Below are 20,657 nucleotides of genomic sequence, written 5' to 3' on the forward strand. Positions count from 1 at the left end.
TTGCAAATGCTAAGGGTAAAAAATCTCTATTGCCATCAACAAAAACAACACTTAAAAAGCATCCACCATATGGCGCTTTGAGGTGTGCTCTATCAACTCCAATGAAGGGTCTACACCCATTTAAGAATCCAAGTTTCATTGCTTCAAAGCAAATAAAAATACTTCCAAATATAATTGGATCAGATTCTGAGTTCCTAGGCATAGGTTCAAATTTTATGAAAGTGCATGGGTTAGACCTTTGCAAATTTGCTATATATTATTGGAGATTTTTGTAGCTCTCTTCATGTGAGCCCTCAGCTTATTGTCTTGCTTCACTTCTTACTTTATGCAGTTGCCATTAGTCAAGCTCAATACCCCATTTTTTCATCAATTCACTCTACATTAGCTCAAAACTCATGTTGGGTCAACTGCCAACTGTTCAGCCAATTTTTGCTTCACCCACTTAGTTGTAGCATTTGAATTTTTATTACCAATAGGCCTTATGCAAGTGTGCTCAGCTCCTTATGCAAGTGTGCTCAGCTTGTAAGGTCTTCACAACAAAAGTGGTCAAGTTAGGAGCCACACTAGCATGGAACCTAAAGGGACAGCCTTTAACCTTGCATTTAGTTGTTACCCTAACACTATTATTCTTGATCAGTTTGACTAAATATCCTCCTCTAATTGCATAATCCCTCAAATTAGTTCTGCAATGATCAACATTATAGAAAACATGCCCTATCTTCAATGCAATAGGACCCTCTTGAGGTGCAATAAACACATTCTCATTCAATTTCTTAAAAGGATCCTTCTACTTCTTCTCTTCCTTGCTTCACTTACTTCATCTCCCTCCTCATCTTTAGACACATAATCTTCCTTATCACAATCCACATCACTAAGTCCCTCATTTGATTCATCCTCTCCCATATCTTATTCACCTTCAGCCTGCATATTTTGAATTTTCATATTTTGATTCTATTGTATTTTAAAGAATTGTTTGTAAGTTCTGTTTCTTTTGAAAAATGATCAAAATCGTATTTCTCACATCTTAGTAACTCAAGCTTTGTCTATTTATGATCTACTGGAAGGTCTTATCTCTCCTCTATTGCTTATATTTTGTTTGATGATTTAAAGTCAATGAAAGCTTATCATTGACCTTCAAGAAAATTTAAATAATAACCTGAATAAAAAATTGCTAGAGTCAATACTCTTTATATTTTTGAAGAAAAATATACAACTAATCCATCTCTATCTTTTTTAAAATATATTAATTTGTCCTTATATTTTACTTCTGTTATAATATTAAGTCATTATGTTCAATTTTTGGTTAAGACAACAAGAAAATAGAGGTTGAAGGAGAGATACTAAAATATTATACCAAAAAAATTATATTGCAGTCCCAATGGTTTGAAAAATACATCTAATTATACTAAAATATAATTAGATGGACAAATTATATTGTAGTCCTTTTGGTCAATACTCATGTGTTTTTAAAAATAAAAAGGGTATTTTCATGTTATTTCATAAGATACTTAATGAAAAAAATATAAAAATTGAATCAAAGAACTTTATAGTCTAATGGAAATAAAGCATAAGCCTATTTTTTAGTCTATTTTTTAAATAAAGATAGATCAGTTGTATTTCGCAAATCCTATTTTTTACTACATATTTTCCAAATTGAAAAACGACGCCGCTCAAGCCAATTCTCTGAACGTCCTTGGACGTTTCCTTCTCTTTAAAATTTCTCAAATTGATAAATTCCAGTGCAAAAAACGGAGAAAATAAAAACAACAAGAGTTATCCCTCAACTACTCATCGATTCAATTTCTTAGTCGTCTGACTTATCGCAGAGCTATCATTTTCTGGTAATTCGTCTTTCTTTTAAAGTAGATCTTTCACTTCGATTCTAACCCTAACTTAGCTCGCATGTCACTTGAGCTCTTCTTATTCAACTCTCTGTTTGGTTAGCGAGAATTTGCAGCATAAGATTTAGGGTTAGAATCAGTATAATTTTGATTTCATTCATATTTTAGTAAATGTTTCCAGGGTTATAGTTTCTTGATGAATTTTCTTGGTAACTTTTTTTTTTTTTTTGAAAGAGGGTAACTTTTAAAGCTTGCCTTGTTAGTTTCCTTGTTCTTTGAATGCTGTTGAATTAGGCATTAAAGGGATTTAATTTAACAGTGCAAGGACAATCTTTAGTATCATGGAGGGATTGGGAGATGAAAGTGGATCACCTGCTGCCAAATGGAGAAGTGATTTTTCAAGGGCATTTCAGTATTACTTGGATAGGTCAACCCCTCATACTTTGCGGAGGTGGCTGGGAACATTGGCGTTGGCAATGATATACGTTTTACGTGTTTACTATATTCGAGGGTTTTATGTTGTTTCCTACGGTTTGGGGATATATATCTTGAATCTCTTGATTGGTTTTCTATCGCCCAAAGATGACCCTGAGCTTGAAGCTTTGGATGGGGCTTCCTTGCCAACTAAAGGTTCTGATGAATTCAAGCCTTTCATTCGCCGCCTTCCTGAGTTTAAGTTCTGGTAATTTGTTATTTTTCTGTTTTCACATCCAAATTAATTACTCTATTTTGAAGAGTTGTTGTATCTATAATATTATGAAAATTTTATTTTTGGCATGAGCAACGAAGTAAAAGAAGTTTTGGTGGTATAATTTTACTGAATTTCTAAAATTTTATTAAGTTAATTGATATCAAGCAAACATAGCATACAAATTAGTTTGGTTTAAAGACATATAAGCAATATTTTTATGCAGAAATGATTTTTCATGTCTAATGGTAATATAGAAAAACCATATAGTAAAACAATAAGTAAAGAAAAAAAAATTCATACGCGTACCTATGACTTTTCTCTTGATATATTTGCTTATGTGCTTGTATAACATTAAAATTATGTATATTTTTTATATTTATAGGAATTCAATGAAATTAAATAGGAGGAATAAAAGGTATATTAGTTACGAAGTAGTTTATTTATGTTAAGTACCAAACCAAATTAAATAGGAAGAATTAAAATTGTAGCAATCAGGAATCAATTTATATTAATTCGGAAGTTTTCAACGTGGCTAAAATTAGAACATAAGTTTGTTTATGATATTATGAACAAATTTAATTATTAAAAAATATAATGGCCTTATATATATATATATATATATATATATATATATATATATATATATATATATATATATATATATATATATATATATATATATATATATATATACGAATTATACAAATATCCTTTTTGGTCAGTTCATATGTTTCCCCATGTTCGCACACGATTTACGAATATTTATCAATTACAAGTTTACCTTTTATTATTATGATTATTTCTTTTCTGGTTTTCAGAATAAGCTTATATACTGCATTTGCCTGTGTTGTCTAGCATGTTCTTAATTTTCACTTGTCATGTTTTCTTTATTGAAGAATGGATTGACTTTAGCTTCATGCTTTCAGTCTTCACCCAAAGTAGCTCTGGGTACTTGATATCAAATGGTTGTTTATCCACTGGCTTGCATGTGAGGCTGCTTTTGGTAAAAGTGTGAATTCATTTGAACAATGTATATTTAGCCGGTTTAGGAAGCTTTGACCAAACTTGCCAGAAATTAATAACATGTTGGCTTTTATGTGGCATGTCCTATTGATGAAAAAAAAGGGTTTTTGAATTTTGGCATTCTGTATTTTTTAGTAATTTCATGAACTTTGATGTATCATAACAGAGTTTTTTCTACTTGTGCTGGAAACCTGGAACAGTAAAGAAAGGAAAGGGTTCCTTGATTTTCTGCCTTAGCTTCTATATATATGTTGACTGATGTGGGTTTTGCTTGGATATTACCTTCATTCATGAAGTTATTATTCCAGTCTCTATCTCTATTTTCTGATTGACTTGGGGGATTCCCCATTGCTTTTGGGCTGTTGATTCCGGTAGTAATGTAGGTCTTGTATGGATATCCCAACAATTCCATGTTCTAGTTACAGTTATTGGAAACAGTTGTTGAAAATATTTTTCAATGGCCAGACAGTGGTGTTCCTTCAGAATTTTTTTGAAAATCAGTTAGCTTCTAAAGAATTAAGTGTTCCCTGTCCTTCACAATCAGCTTCATTGCATCTCGTCGTGTCTTGTGTTGACTAGTTTTGTGGAAGTGTTAAGTGTGTGTGTGTGTGTGTGAGAGAGAGAGAGAGAGAGAGAGAGAGTGTGTGCGTGTAACTGTCAAATCTTCAGGAAGTTTCTGATAGTTAATATTGTTTCATCATGATTTCAGGTATGCAATTACTAAGGCTTTTGTTGTGGCTTTTGTTTTGACCTTCTTCTCTGTATTGGATGTGCCTGTTTTTTGGCCAATATTGTTATGTTACTGGATTGTGCTATTTGTTCTCACAATGAAACGCCAAATCATACATATGATAAAGTACAAATACATCCCATTCGATATTGGAAAGCAGGTCAGTTGGTTCAAAAAATATATGCTTAGTATTGCAAAATCTTTACTTGGTCATTTTTTTTTGTTATCTTCATCACATATATTTGTAAGTTAAGCAGTTTCATTAATTTATTACTTGTATAAGCATTTTAAGATGTTCCATTGATTTGACAGAGTTATACCAGTAAGAAATCATCTGCAAGTAGCAGCAGAGCTATGGACTAAAACCTGCAAAACCAGTAAAGAAGGCAGGAGTAGAACAGCAGCTTTTGGAAATTGCATATTGGTAAAAACCTTGGTAGTATTACTGAAACAACTGACTCACTTTTCTTATGTATAGCTAACAAAATATAATCCAGGTAGATTTCTGCATACATATTGGATGAAAATTCTGTATTTGATGTGACATTGAAACTATATGGCCAATATGGTGGCTGCTGTTGGTTATGCAGATCTTGCATGGAATGTTTATCATGTTTTGTTTTTTATTTTATTATTTCTGGTTTGTCAAATTTTCTCGGTTTTGACCCAGTTTAATTGCTTGAATCTGGTTCACCCAATTGGTCTGATTTTCAAAACAAGCATAAAGGAAGTTTTTCCTCCTACATGTCCCAATTGTATTACTAGTAATGGGATTCTGGAAGCAGAAAAGATTAGAGCAATTAGAACCATGTATCAATTAAAACAAATAAAAAGGCTCTCTCAATGGCATGATAGAAATTTATTTTCTTTTGATTAGTTCATATTATATTTTTTAACCGTATAAATATTTATCTGAAGCAACCTGCGGGTTAAGCTACTTAATATGAATCAACTTGCAGATTGTCATGTTCGAGGCTACTTTTGTCAGGAGAAATCACTTCTTCTACCTAATTGAATTATTCCCCTTTGCATTTGGGCCAGGTACCAATAACTGAATTTAATTAAACATGAAACCAGCATATATATATATATATATATATATATATATATATATATATATAGTTATAGTTATTATTAATTAATTATGATTAAATTGCAAAGTTAATCCTTAATTAATAATAATGTTCTCAAGTTGCTAAATTCCTGCCACCCAATTTCATTCATCAGTAATCACCTACGTGACTGCTTCCCTTCTATATATAAAGCAAAGGCTTTTGTAAACAAAAATGCTTCAAATATGAGCTAACGCTTAGATTAAATAACAAGCTTTAATTTAAAGAAAATAAATAAATAGATTTAGAGCAGAAGGCAGAACCAGAGACTGCACTTCGATTCAGGCCTTAAGAATTCTTTGCAACTCTTAACACATTTTCTCTCGAAGCAACAAAGTCAGTTAAGTTGACCATTTAAAAATTCACTTACAATGGTCAAAATTTAGTCATACCTGAAGTCACTTTCCATTTGGCACTCACCAGAAAAAGATGTCAAAGTAGAAAGAGTATCAAGAAAAAAACAACTGCTTTGTCCATTTGGAGGTGAAATTTAGGTTCTTTAACTTGTCACCTAAAGTTAATAAAGTTTTGGGTACAACTTACAGGCCTAATTTTGAAAACCCAGGTGTGGCAATGCCAGTTTTAGGAGGTGAAAGTAAGTATATATAGAACTACATCACTTCTTTCTGCAGATTGTGAATCTTGCATTTTCTCTCTTAAGGATGGATTAAACAAAGAGATTCCATCGATTATCACACCCCGGATTGCACCCATGGAGCTTCTGCAAGAAGTAAGTTTATGGAAATTGTGCATGGCTAGCCATTCAAAGAATAATGGAAGCTTTGGTTAATTAGCTTCTTGATAAATAAGTAAATGTTGTGGTGCAAGATTTGGTTATTGTGAAGTTACTCTTGCTGGAAATGTAAAAGCCGATTGTGTTTTTCTATAATGTACAACTTCAATTTCTATTGGAAAATAATATTCAAATTCAAGATTATTTTGTCTAATTTGCAAGTGGATTTACTTCCTGCTTTATTACAAGAAATGTAGAGCCTAGTATAAACTAATATAAATCCTGGTCATATAGACATTGACTTTTACCAGCAAGCTCTGATATAATAATGCCCTTGGTGGTGGAAGAGGAACAGTTCAAATTGATCTTTCATTGAAAGCCGCAGTACATACAAGTTATACAGAAAAATCCTCACCTTTCATGTTATAAAACAACAGAAACTGATATATTTTCAATTTTCAAGTAGCATTACATAAACATGTGTATAAGCATATAGATAGAGGATCTCAAACCAGCACCATTTGCACTACTCATACCGATTGGAACTCGAACCGGAATTCTTTCTTTGTATGCTCATGAACTTGGCCACAAATTCTGCAGAAACACTTGTAATTAGATTCCTCATTTTGATAGAAATATGAACTATTGTTTTCTAGAATGATTTATCCATTTTACCTTCTAATTTTAGCAAAGCACTTGATCCTGTTGGGAGCCTCTTATCCTGTTAATAACAATAAGATTTAGTTTCTTTCGTATATTTACAGGACAAAAATCTGAATTTATATGTTCCTCTGAACTTACATAATAAGCATGCCAGTAATAAAGTTCCCTTCTCGAACTAGCCTCCACTCCCTTGAGGAATTGTTCGGCGAGTTTCTGCTTGTCAGAGTCACAACACTTGTCAGAAATGTAATTATTGCCAAATGATAAAATTGAATATATACTTCTAGCTTAGGTATCAAATGCATTACCAGGAGAACTAGTTTTGGGTGCACAAAATCCACAAGAAGCTTTTGAAACTTTCCACGTGCTAAAAACAGTCTGCCGAATTCATAAATGTGAAAAATTATCGGAAAAATCTTACTTTTATCGTTTTGTATTTATACTTCTAGGATTACTTAGGCCTAGCTGGTTCATTAAACCGGAACAATTGGTCAATGAATTGGCAGTTCAATTGCCAATAAATTGAAGGAAGCATACCTCTTAGGTGCAGGATCAGCTAAGATTTCTGTTGCAAGTTCTATCAAGACCTCTTCCCATCCCAAAGGAATCGGTTGATCATCAGCAAAAGGATAGCTGCAGAGGCAAAACCCACATAAATATTATCACAATTGATTATTTTGGTGTATGCTTATAGAAAATTGCGTAAGTGTTGTTATGTTCAATATCTTACTTGTGTGCTTTGCATGCTTCGAGAGCCATGATTGCTTTTCTTAGATTCTGCTTCGATTTAGCAGCAACTCTAGCAGCAAAGTTCATAGGTAGATCAAAGTCCTCTTTCCTAGCTATCTGAATGAGAACTTCCATGATCTATAAACAAGAACATATATAGAAATTGAATCAAAAATTGGAAGCGAAAAAGGTTCAGGAGTTACTGGAATAAATAGATAACTTACTTCATGGGTTACAGGAGCATCGACTTTGATAACTTTGCAACGGTTCTTAACTGATTCTAATATGTTTACATCATCTTCACAACACAGTATGAGTTTACAAGTATCGGTATAACAGTCCATTATCCATTTTATTAAGTGCTGAACATTCTCGATTGCTTTGTCCACCTGGTAAAGAACAAGAACTGAAATTAAGAAGAGAACATGTTAGCTTCATATGGATTAACTTAAAGAAAAAAAATCATGTTATTATGTTTAAAAGAAAATTGACCTTTGTAATCTGGTTTAAAAGTAGCAGTGCTGACTTCAGGAACAATAGCATAGTTGTTCCTTATTTCCTTCACTAAACCCATTAGTGCATATTTAGCATTTGGTTCTGAGGTTACATTTAGCTCTACATGGTGAGCACTGGATGTTATTGGAACAACAACCTGCATTGCTCTCTTTTCCTGCAATCATAAGAGTAAATTGCTAATCTTGAAACAATAGGTACCGATGTTTTTTTTTCCTTCATTGACCCAAAGAAAGAATTAGGTTAACATGAACATAAGGGTAAAAACATACCTGCACCTGGAAATATCTTAAATCATGTGATACCTGCAAGAAGAAATTTTTCCATACTGTAAACTTGTGCATCAACAAATAGTTATACTATTGAGAAAGATGTTACGTTTTTGGAAGAAGAACATACATTTCGACAAGCATCACCAAATATTTCGCATAGAAGAGCCATTGCAAGTGATCTTTTCCCAGAACCAGATGGTCCCTTTAGCAGAATATGGGGAATATTGTTAAGAGATACCTGCAGTTATATAAAAAGAAAATAAGTGGTATTCTAAAGTAAAGTAACCACTAACAAAAGGCAAACAAACATAAATGGGCATCTCTAGTGCCCAAGGCTCCCTGCTTTTCTATTATCTCATGCTTTTTTTCAGAGATGGAACCAGAATTTATAAAAAGGTGATGTTTTAACTTACAATTTGCTTAAGAAGTTGAGCTTCTTGTTTGTGGCAAGTAAATCCATTCAAAGAGCAAGGTTGATGTTTATCAGCCCAAAACTGTCTCAAGTTTTCGACTACAAAAGCCTTTTCTATAAATGAAGCTTCATTCAATTGCCCCTTTTCAGGTGATGATCTTGAATTCCTGCAAGACCCTCTTCTCATACAGGAGAACCAAGCATCTGACTGGCTCTTCTTTATATTTGCTGTAAACTTTTTCAAGCTCCCACTTGTTGTTCTACTCGATTCGCTCATTTTGCTACTTTCAGTACTAAACTTTCCACTAGTTACAGCAGAGCTAGTAATCATACTAGTTCTTGAATAGGAACTCATTAAATTTCTAGGTGGGTTATGTTTGACATTGCCGTTACTAGTACTTAAAAAACTTGTAGGCCTTGGAGTCATATTATTACCATTCTTTGGCAAGCCATTCTTCTGCATCATCAAAGCTGTACGATCGCGAGAAAAGAAGATATCGCCAGGCGAAATAGACCCAGTGCTTTCAAAATTCGGAGCATTAAACACAGGAGTTCTGGACATTTTAATATTAGCTACCATCTCATTTAGTTCACCAACACAAGGTGTTTGTACATGGGTAGCTTCTCTCTCCCTTTGTTTATTAGACATGCTTCTTGTCAAAGGCGATGGGGCTCTTTGGTTATTTTCTTGATCCTTCTCTCTAGGTCTTTGTCTTGGTGCAGTTAATGATCTACGACTATGACCTGACCTCTCACTCGTTCTAGTAACTTCACCAAATTGAGAGAAAGGACTCCTTTCATCTCTATTTGGTGTTCTTTGATTTTTCCTTCTGCTAGAGCTTATACTCTCTTCATTGTTATGCATAACATGATTCTCTGTATTGGAGTTAATTGGAGAAATCTGTCTTTTACACTCAGACTTTGAGAAAGGACTAACATTTCTTCGTACTGATATTGGAGAAACATTTCTACCCTCTTCTTTTCTTGCCTTGTATGGTGACTTGCTGCTATTCCTTCTTCGAACTGGACTAACTCTAGAGTCTTTTTTCGGAGAAGAATCTTCGAATTTCGATGAAACTTTTCTGATATTTCTTATAGGACTGATATTTCTTGGCAAATCCAAACCCATTTTTCTACCAAAAATACCATCATATTGATGACTCTGATCGTGCAATGGACTTTCTTGCCAATCTGTTTCTGTATCAGAAGGTTCATATCCGCTTCGCCTTTGCTTCAAAGAATGAGCAGATGAAGGCTGAGAAGGTTTGCTATATCGTAACGTATTAATCTCCATTGAATCCATGGTTTCTTTTTGCGAGTGAAGAAATTAGAAAAACTCTTTGTATAGGCTTCGAAAATTATACGAATTCAACAAGGAAAAGAAAAATTTTGGAGAATCTGAGGAAAAGAAAATGCAGAAAGATGCTTAAATTTTTAAGGATATAACAGATAATTACAAAGTGGGAACATCGGTGAAGACAATGCTTAGTTCATCTGGTTCATATTCTGTTGTCCAGCAAAATTACAACTTCCATTAAATAGTTTTATTTATTTATTATGTTTCCTGCAATTTCTAAGCTGATAAACAAGGTTTCTTGGATTTTTGTGCTCAATCTCTGGCTTTTTAGTTGATCTTGGGACAAACAGACTGGAATCTTCAGATGGCTGCTTACATATGAAAGCAAGATTTCCCTTGTTCTGCTCACATTACCTGTAATGAAAACGTGGGTATCTTGTAGTTGGGGTATTACCCTTTTTGCCTTCGAACAAACCGAAAAATAAAATTTAGTACGATAATTAAACTGTCATTCCATCTTATTGCCAAAAGAATTCATTAAAATGTAAGGTCATACATGTAACCCATATTGTGGATCAAGACATTGTCTTTTGCTTCCCATGAATAAAAAGTAGAGAAAGAAGGTCCATATTTACTTCAACTTGCACACTGGAATGGTTTGTTCAGAACATGAGAAGAGCAACAGGATATCATTAACAAATGTATAAAACATAGTAGAAGGTAGTCATCTTAGTATTATTTCAAGGCATATTCTGCTGTTTCAACTAAAATTTCAACTTAGGAAGTAACTTCCAACATGATGTAGATGATCCTTTTTACAGGAATAGTTATATAAAAGGTAAATTGAAATTGTAATAGCTATTTGACAAATCAAAGCATGCCATATTGAAAAAAACCTGTTTCGAAGGTGTTCTTATTTGAGGCAGAAAATATTCACCATTAAGAGAGAAAGCCATGACTATCCATAAATATAAGAACCTCAGATTTTCTTTAGCATTAAGTAATATCATCATCACTCTAGACTTCTAGTAACCATTGACAAATTTGCATTTATTTGTCAAAACAAGTAACAGTCAAGTCAGCCTTAATTTCAAACTATAATATTTGCAATCCGAAAGCACTTACTTGAAATGTTCTAAAAAGTTCAAGGACTTGATTGATAAAGAAATAGTTCAAGGACTTGAACAAAGTTGGAGAACGTCACTCTTAGCCTACTGTGTATGAAAATAAAAATTCATTTTAAGAGCATGCATGATCATTCCAAATAGAGAGGTGCTAGGGGGGAGGTTGGTGCAATTTCCTGGGGTTTTTAATGTTACTAGCTCTTTTTTTTTGCAATATGTTTCTTTACTACTTGAGCATAATTTGAATAATTAAAAATTGCTAACATCATCTCCTGTAATCATATTACAAAAGAATTCATAAAGTAGCTTTAAACTAGTCGGTTGCTCAAGTATGTAATCATATTGACAAGGTGCAGCTGCATGGACATGAAATGATGGTCAACAGCCTAAAATTCACTGTTTTTCTTCCAGAAGGTGTCGGTGACGATGAATGTATTACTATGAATGCACGTACAATTAATCGAGAAGTGATACATCAAAAAGCAGATTTTGGCAGCAATACTGCAAAATTTAAGTACTTCTACACCGTCTGCATAGAGACTTCTGGTATTAGAGATGACATCCAATCCATCAACGCCCTATTAACAAGCTCTGGAACTTCATCATGTGGACAATGACCGGCCTGTAAGTTTACAAGAGTTGTACGAGGATAGAACTCTTTGATTCGATTAGCCTTGGCAGGACCCACCCATGGATCTAAGTCACCCCAAAGCAATAACAATGGGCATCTCAATTCGCTCAAGGCACTGTCTAAAGTGTATTTGCTCTGGTTCAACATGAACCGAGTCATTAATCTGCAGGAGAGGATCGCAAAGGCATCATTAGTAAGATAGGTCAACAGTAAATGTCGATGAATAGTTTTAAGGATTTTAACCTACTGATTGAAGCATTTTTCTAGTATTGCCTATCACTATAACGTCATTAATAATAGCAAGCAACAAATTTTGACATATATAGAGTTGACAAGTTTCAAATATATAAAAATTTTACCTTCACTTTGGGAAAAATATAGAAAATCTGTTTCCTAATGAGATGATTTAAGTTTGCATATTAACCTGTAATACACTTCTCCAGCATTTGGGTCAGCTGCTGGTCTCGTTATTGATTCTACAAGATAATCATCTACATTGGAAGTATTTATATACACCTGCAAAATCAAGGTGATGAATGTACTGTTAAGTATAAACTCATAAAAATAATAATAAACATAAAGGACATTGTTGCAGAAACCATTTCCTCAAGAAGTCAATACAGATTATCCTTCAACTCACAGATGACAAGAGTTATTAAGCATCCATCATTATGTAGGTTGCACTAATGCCAGTAGCTATACCACAGTAAAGAGTGGGAAACAAAAATTCAATCTCGGTTTCAATGCCAAAGAAACATATTGACTTAAGCTTAACAGGTTTCTCAATGATACAATCTAGTATTATCGATTTCGATGTAAACAGTTGATAACCCCATGAGTTTTGTATTGGAAGACACTCATAGCAAGGAAACTTTTTCCCACTCCATATAAATACATTAAACAATAATTTTTGGCATGATAAAGAGTATTAGAGCCAATCATGCATATATATAAGAAGCTCCTTGCTAAGGAAAATGATATAAAAACTCAGTTCCACACATGCGTTGAAACAAAAATTAGGGATGAAATGACTTACACTCTTCAGTACAGATTCTATTCGAGCTGGTTGCTTTGCTTGCCAAAACAAAAATCCAAGAACTACACGCTGGAAAATTTCCTTCAGTGGCTTCAAGATAAATTTCTGTGAGGCTGATTCTTCAGACTTTGTGGTTTCTCCATTTGGATTTCCAAACTGTCCAGCAGAATTAAGTAAAGCAACACCAACAACTTGTTCAGGCAACGCCACAGCTGAAACCAAAGCCGTGAACCCTCCAAGGCTGCAAAATTAACTAGAGTTAATAGTGGCATAAAAAAAAGGTAAATTATCATATTTTGCTATTAATATTATAAATTAAAACAAATCAAGTGTTTCATTTCTATGCATAGTAGATTATTTTCTACCTTTCAGATGTATCATGAAAAAATAATATATAGATGTTTTTCCTCACCACTTGGGAATTTGCTCAGTTAAGTGTAAGCTCATACGCTAATTGTTATAGTGCAGTGTTTAATGCAAATTACAACCTAGGAGATCATCCTTATACTCTACATGAATATGATGCATAATCTAAATGTACAAAGCTCCCCAGTGTTTGCTTAGAGTGGCACTTTACTATCGCAATGTTGGACATTTTAAACAGGGTATTTATGGGACCCTGAGGCACAAACCTCAAGGTACAAAAGTATTGCATGATTTGAATGGGCTTCCCTTAAGCATAAGGAACTGTAATACTTTAAAAAAGACATAAAACCTTTGTGAAAAGACTTTGTATAATATGGAGAACAAAATTTGATTTTATGGGATTATCACATATATCCAAAGGAAAATGCTATGAAAAAACTGCTGATTTTTCTTGAGTATTACCTGTTTCCCACGATAACTGCTGGCTCTTTCACTATCTCCTTCAAGAAATCCACCACTTGATCCCTCCACACCAAGGCATCATACTCAATAATTGCTTTCTCGCTCCATCCAAAACCTAACAAGTCCAAGGCATACACCTTATACTTTTTGGCCAGCTCAGGTATGTTGTATCTGCAAACATGTAAAGAGAGGAATTTCATCAAAGTAATACTCATTTGATCACCCGCAAGCAAAAAAGTCACATCAGTCTGCCCAAACTAACTGCCAAGAGCAATAAAGACATGTATTGTTTTTCCAAATCACAATTACTAGTGCTTTAAAATGCTAGAATGGTAACATTCATTGTCTCACTGGATTTTGTTTCAAGCGTGATCAACTATGCTTAAAATCTGTGTAAACAATGATAGTTTGAGTGTCATCACAGAACAGAAAGAGAACTTATATTGCCTAAGCTACAACAAATGGTCTTCACTAATGCATCAAAGAATGTGTACCGGGTCATTTGTTAACTAATAGAACGAGTGAACATACCTCCAGTGAAAAGCAGAAGCACCAAAACCATGAATGAGAACAATAGGAAACCCTTCTCCTTGCACTACATAATGTATTTTGCGACCTCGCCATGTCCAATAATTATAGCCCTCTGGCTTGAATGGCAACTTCTCCAGCCCTATAAAAAATATAAAAGTCGAACTCAAACAAATTTCTTTATGCTAATCAAGTAAATTATACTAAGCAAAAGCTGCAAAACCATTAATAACAATAACAGAGTTTCCTTATTGGAGAAGAAACAAAATGATCAATGCAATTTAGATAACATTTTTATATAATTGAACAAAAAAAGAAAGAAAGAAAGAAAGAAAGAAAACCAGTAACATACACAAAATTTAATTGGCTAAATAGCAAAAAATGACCTTGAGCAGGTTCAGTGGCCAAAGAAGAACCCATTACCGAAACGCTAGAAGCCATAATTCCTTTCAAAGCAAAACCTCTCCTGTTCATTACACATTTGCTTCCTTCAAGCCAAAAAAAAAAAAAAGCAACAAATAAATAACTACCCCAATTCAATTCAAGAATTGATTAAGAAACCAAAACGAAAGGAGCTCAAGAAGCTTACTGTACTGAGCTAGTCTAGCAGGTGCAATAAACCTGGTGTTATTATAACTGAAGAGCTGTGACCTCAGTGAAGGCGACACAGCAAACGAACAAGACATTGAATACACTCCAACCCTAATTAACTCTTGAAGCTAAAAATGTAAAAGAAGCTGAACTTTTCAAAGACCAAGAGATTTACTTCATTAAATTTATAAATGTGGAGGCTTTCTGTGGTTGGTATGTATCTGGAGTTGTGGCTACCTCCAAGCCAGTAGACGAAGCTACTTCACACTGGGATTTTTTTTTTTTTTTTCAATTTTTTCACGTCTCTTTCCCGGCGAAAGTTAGGGTGAATTGCTATTTAGTCCCTAAATTTTATCGAATGTGTTAATTAAAACTATAATCTTTACTTTTTATTTTAATAATCATCACATATTTTATCTTTGATCTGCTATTAAACCCCTCTGAAAATTTTTATACTTATTAATTTTGAAAACGCCATTTAACCAGCTAACAATTTGATATTGAAACATGGTCAGCGTGTCAAATGCTAAGTATATTAAATTTCAACAAATAAACATCTCCTTAAAGTATATTAAAATATACTAGAACTCGAAGTAAGCCAAATTGCTCTTGAGCTATGCAAGATTTGACTCGGAAAAAACTTATTCATACTCATTTGTTAAGCTTAATAAATGGAGTTCAAGTTTATTTATTGAGCTCTTTTAATAAATAAATCGGTCGAAGGTTTCAAAAGAGACATGCGAGTTCATATAACTAAATTTTATTTATTTTCCCTTTTTACCATAATTATCTTTGAGGATCATTTTTCTGTATATCCTAAACCCTTATCAAAATAAAAATTTTGAGATTATTTTTAATGATCTTATTGTCTGCAATTCCTTGTTAAATTTTTTTAATAACTATTCAACCCAACCCATCTAACAAAGACCCCATCATCTCTACATAATTTGAAGTAAATTTTCCTTATATTACAAAAAAATTTATGATTAGCAAGAGAAAATTTTGTCTCTAATCATATTAATTTTATTGCTAATTTTTATTGTCGGGTTATGGGTATAAAAAGTCCATTGTAAAAGTCTTGGTCGTTAAGATATTTGTTGACAAATGACTAGGTTGTTGCCCAAACAAGAATGTAACGTCAAAAGGTGTTAAAATGCCAACCACAAAAAATAAATAATTCTATAAAATATTATAAAAATTAAATTAATTCAACTGATTAAAAAAAAGTTAAGTTTTCAAACCACTGTTAAAATCTTAAAAAATTACTTATCTGAACTGAATCCATGGTTTCATCTATGAAACAAATTACTAAAAATAAAATTTTTTTAGAAATTATTCATATTTTATTTTTTATTTTCCAATATATAGTAAGGAATATCAAATATCCAATATCCAATATCGAAACAATTGGCGGCTAAAGAATAGAATAATCATTAAAAAAAGATAATTGTATTTCATTGAAAAAACAAAAATAAACAATAAAAATGAAAATAAGAATTTTTTATAAAAATTATTTAAACTTTATTTTATTTTTAACTAATAAAATTTAAATTTAAATAAAAAATTAATATAACCAACCAAATTAAAGTTATATTTTTTTAAATCAATAAATTTAAAATGTTAAAAAATATTTTTATCGATTTATAAATTTAGTAAGAATATTTTTTGCAATCCGAAATTATTAATTGAAAGAAAATGAAGAGGTAAAGGTGATAAAACGGAAGAAATAAGATGATAAAATTTAAGAAGAAGAAAAAGAGAAGTAAAAGGGATAAAAAGTAGACATTTGTAAAATTTAATAATAATTATTAATTAATTAACTTTACTCGTACAAAAAACAACATATACGGTCTAATTAGGAATATATTCTCTTACTATACAATAAATAAAACAAAAAATAAAATTTTTAATTCTCAACTTTGTCTTTTAATATTTCATAAAAAACAAAAATAAAAATAGACAAATTTTATTTTATTCTTAAATGAGGAAAATACTATTATTTTTTAAGGGGCAAATTGAATAAGGCAAATAAAAAACGGTCCTATTTTGTAATGTTTACAAAACTAAGAGGGCAAATGTCCGCTTTCTCCATAACGTAGCTCCGCCTCCGCTCTTGCATAGAGCGACTCGGATCGAAGCTGTTGGTTGAAAACGCCGATTCCAAATACGGTTGGGATTGAGTTCGAATCATGCCTCGTCGGTGGTAGTAAGTATTGGTCGTTCGATATTCCCATTTCCTTTTCTCTTCTAAAATTGAAATCAACTTCTTCAAATAATATTTTCCGCCATGGAAGCTCCGGCGAGGATTTTCCATCGCCAACTCTTCGCTAAATCAGCATATCCATCAATAATTTTTCTCAAGTCTCCTCGCATTCTTTATCGGTCAGTAACCCCTAATCACCATCGCCAAACCCATTTCATTTCAACCGCCCACCTTTCCTTTTCTCGTATTCACTCTTCATTCTTGCCCGTCAGTCCAAATCCGAGCCCTATTAATTTCCTTCTCTCTCTTTCTTCTTCTCATCTCTTAAAGCCATCAAACCCAACTGTCGAGTCTAATCTCAGCTTCAAATCTCATCAATACGGTGGTAATTTGACTTGGAACCCAGCTCCGGAGAGAGCCATCAACGCTAATGTGGGTGCTTCGGGTACTAAAGACCCAATTGTGACTGTAGTCTTGTTGGGTTGGCTTGGAGCGAAGAAGAAACATCTAAAGAAGTATGTTGAGTGGTATAATTCAAGAGGGATTCATGCTGTTACGTTCGTTATTGGAGTGGGAGAGTTGCTTTGGTTCGATTTAGGGGAGAGAGTTGAGAAGCGTATTACTGCTTTGGCAAATGAGCTCATTTCATGGGTATCGGAGAGAGAGGAAGATGGTAGAGAACGGTGTTTGATTTTTCACACTTTTAGTAACACCGGTTGGTTTGTGTAGGTTTATTTTATATTTATTCATATAGACTGACTTATCGTAGTAGTTTAGTATTGCCTTTTACTCTTGTATAATATTTGGCTTTTGGGGTTTGACCTTCTATTTTTGTTTTATTTTTTTGTGTTTTTGGCAGGTATGGGTACTTTCTTGACATTCTGCAAGGTAGAGAAGACCTGAAGGAGAAAATCAAAGGATGTGTTGTTGATTCGGGAGGCGGTGAGCCTTTCAATCCTAAGGTTTGTTTGTGGGCTTATAACTTGTTGAATTGAATGATTTTCTGATAAATTTAATAACATAGATTGTATGCATTGAAAAACTTAGGTGAAGTAGGTTGAGTTAATTAGTAAATTTTATGAGGCTATGATCGTTCTTATGGTCTCTTAATGGGGCTGTCAGTTGATCATGTGTTGTTTATATATATAAGATGGAATTTCTGTAGAGTGGTTACTGGGGCTGTAATTCCTTTTGGTATGAAATTTCTAAAGCTGGGTTCTCTTGTTCTGTGAGGGGGAATGTATTCGCAGATTTTAGTGATCTTGAATTAATCATTTGCATACACCATTTTTAGCATTAAATATATTTTGGTCCAAGGAGACGTCTCATTCAAAAAGCGGAGAACCTTCTTGAAATAGTAATCCTCATAAAAGGAAAAACCACCTAATCTGGCACTTTATTGGTTCTGCATTTTTTTCTTTATTTTTGATTTATACTACATGATGAAAGCATTCATTTCTTTGCTTTTGTTAAATTCTAATCCTTCCTGGTTGTCTGTTACCCCACTTTGTTTTTCATATCTAAATTAATTGATGTTTCATATATTCTTTTCTCACCATGCTGATATGAACTATGAAGTATATCCTTTTCCTGAATGAGTTTCTTAATTTTTTTTAGCTAGAATTTAATGACCTAGGAAAAATTTATACATGTACAGCTGGCTCAATTATCTCAGATATCCTTAGCCTGCATTATGAGCCATGGACATGATTGATTTAGTTAGTTGGGAAGAGGTTGTCCTCTTATATTCTTTCTGACTTTCCCTCGTCTAACTTCCCAGTTCGAAGGAAGAAATCAACTAGTCGAACTCGCTAAGCAAAGTAAAGAGGGAGAAAACTTAAACCAAAAGCGTTGAACTAGAATTGACAAAAGAAAGAGTATGTCTTTCTAGGACTGTTGTGAAGGAGCTCCGAGTAAGAGTACATCCTGCCTGAAAGATTAGGGAGTTTGAACAAACATAGTAGTCTGTAGTATACTTATATTAAAACTCCATGATATCTGATGTTTGATTTAATTTATGAACATCTTTGCTTTTGAGACAATAGTCTTACTCTTGTAATGAAGTGGAAAGTGGACTTGGAACTCAAGTGGGAGTTTATGGAATCTAGCTAGAAATGGACTTAAAAGTACTTTGGGAAGAGATTTTTGGGGTAGATGAGAGAATTAGTAAATTCTTGATAGTTAAGGTTGTATTAAGCTGGGAAGTACTGGTCTTGTAATATGATAAAAAATTCAACTGTAATAGCATATAGTGATTGTTATAACATATAGTGCTTTTACTAGTCATGGAATCATGGTTTAGAGTATCGTTGACAAATCCTGACTAAATATAATTGTCCGTAGTTGAAAGGAATTTCCCTCCTGAAAATTTGGTGAAGATGCATTGTTAATTTCTTAAAAAAAAATTTTCTTTGATCATTAAATTTGAAGCCTTTTTTTTTAACCTGAAAATTTTTTTGACATACTGGCAGGTATGGGCTGCTGGATTTTCTGCTGCTTTATTGAAGAAACGCAGCTCTACAGTAAATTCTTTGGCTGAGGCCAAACAAATGAATGTACTAGGAAGTCAATCCATTGAATCTAACATACAGGAAAAGGAACCACCGTCAGTAGAATCCATGGTGCTATCCATATTGGAGAAGCTATTCTCTGTAGTACTGAAGTTGCCTGATGTTGATCAGTAAGTATTTTGTTGCCTGCTCTATCGAATATTATATTTGAAATTTATAGTCCCTTTGAGAGAGACCTAATTAACTTCAGGAAATGGCAACCAGAACATATCTTGGCTGTCAAGGAAAACTAATAGATGGCTGTTATTGGTACTTTTCTAATTATCGCAGGAAGTTACAGAAGATTTTCTCTATCCTCTCAAAGAATCAGCCCTCTTGTCCTCAGCTTTATCTATATAGCACAGGTGATAGGGTTGTTCCATTTCAATCAATAGAGTGTCTAATTGAGGACCAGAAGAAGATGGGGAAAAAGGTATTTTCGTATAATTTTCAGTCATCTCCTCATGTTGATCACTACCGAACTTTTCCAGACATATATATATCAGTGCTTGATAATTTCTTGAAAGAGTGTTTTGCGGCCGTTAAGCAGACGTGACATCTGCTAATGCATATATTATTTGGGTTAAATAATTTTTTATCTTAATAATATCAAGATTCCAGTCCTAATACCATTACCATAGATATTAGTTTTATCATATGGGTATATATAGGGTAGTAGATCATTTGTATTTTTCTGTATTTTCCTTTCAATACATTTTTCATTGTATCAGAATTGTGAAGGACTTGAGCCGCTTCTGATTTTACTCTTTAGTTTCCTTGCCATCTACAACAATCTCAATCTTCATCTTCCTGATAAAAAGCACAACCTGAAAATGCATTGTTAAAGAATGTTTTGAAGACACTAGAATTGGAGATAGGGGTTGAAGATCTAAAATATTTTAATTTCATGCTTAACGAAACAATAAGAAAAAATAAGTAGAATTACTGATTGGGCCTGGTTAAGCCCAATCATCCTTTGCTTATAGTGCCTCGAGACAGCTAATAAATCTTGGTTGTTTTACGATTAGCAAATTATCTGCGTAATAGTTCTGCCCGGTCGTTTGAAAGCAGTTAGTTCCTTCTAAACTTGGTCGTTTAACAATCTGTTTAAATGTCGTTGAATGACTGTTTAAATGCATTCAAATTGCAGA

The 20,657-nt window shown here is 33.2% G+C and overlaps 4 protein-coding genes across 4 annotated transcripts; 2 read left to right on the forward strand and 2 right to left on the reverse strand.

Moving 5' to 3' along the window:
* The first annotated feature begins 1,681 nt into the window (after positions 1-1,681).
* Positions 1,682-4,935, forward strand: LOC105640059 (Rer1 family protein). The gene is made up of 4 exons (XM_012224269.4): positions 1,682-1,841; positions 2,161-2,523; positions 4,265-4,445; positions 4,598-4,935. The coding sequence occupies exons 2-4, from the start codon at positions 2,183-2,185 to the stop codon at positions 4,646-4,648; spliced, it is 573 nt and encodes a 190-aa protein (XP_012079659.1). The 5' UTR covers positions 1,682-1,841; positions 2,161-2,182; the 3' UTR covers positions 4,649-4,935.
* A 1,542-nt stretch (positions 4,936-6,477) lies between these two features.
* On the reverse strand, positions 6,478-10,114 carry LOC105640071 (uncharacterized). Its single transcript, XM_020681700.3, has 11 exons — positions 8,721-10,114; positions 8,435-8,545; positions 8,308-8,340; positions 8,015-8,192; positions 7,747-7,928; positions 7,524-7,660; positions 7,331-7,426; positions 7,102-7,171; positions 6,932-7,006; positions 6,806-6,851; positions 6,478-6,724 (listed from the first exon to the last, which is right to left on the reverse strand). Exons 1-11 carry the CDS (start codon positions 10,020-10,022, stop codon positions 6,657-6,659), a joined length of 2,298 nt encoding a protein of 765 aa, XP_020537359.1. The 5' UTR covers positions 10,023-10,114; the 3' UTR covers positions 6,478-6,656.
* Positions 10,115-11,380: 1,266 nt separating this feature from the next.
* Positions 11,381-15,015, reverse strand: LOC105640060 (alpha/beta-Hydrolases superfamily protein). Its single transcript, XM_012224270.4, has 7 exons — positions 14,753-15,015; positions 14,550-14,651; positions 14,167-14,305; positions 13,636-13,806; positions 12,808-13,048; positions 12,196-12,287; positions 11,381-11,934 (listed from the first exon to the last, which is right to left on the reverse strand). Exons 1-7 carry the CDS (start codon positions 14,847-14,849, stop codon positions 11,661-11,663), a joined length of 1,116 nt encoding a protein of 371 aa, XP_012079660.1. The 5' UTR covers positions 14,850-15,015; the 3' UTR covers positions 11,381-11,660.
* A 1,798-nt stretch (positions 15,016-16,813) lies between these two features.
* Positions 16,814-20,277, forward strand: LOC105640061 (alpha/beta-Hydrolases superfamily protein). Its single transcript, XM_012224271.4, has 4 exons — positions 16,814-17,682; positions 17,817-17,919; positions 19,429-19,637; positions 19,798-20,277. Exons 1-4 carry the CDS (start codon positions 17,042-17,044, stop codon positions 20,060-20,062), a joined length of 1,218 nt encoding a protein of 405 aa, XP_012079661.1. The 5' UTR covers positions 16,814-17,041; the 3' UTR covers positions 20,063-20,277.
* Positions 20,278-20,657: the final 380 nt, after the last annotated feature.

Source organism: Jatropha curcas, chromosome 4 (assembly GCF_041381405.1).
Source record: "Jatropha curcas cultivar XTBG-Jc1 chromosome 4, XTBG_Jcur_1.0, whole genome shotgun sequence".
NCBI classification, from domain to species: domain Eukaryota; kingdom Viridiplantae; phylum Streptophyta; class Magnoliopsida; order Malpighiales; family Euphorbiaceae; genus Jatropha; species Jatropha curcas.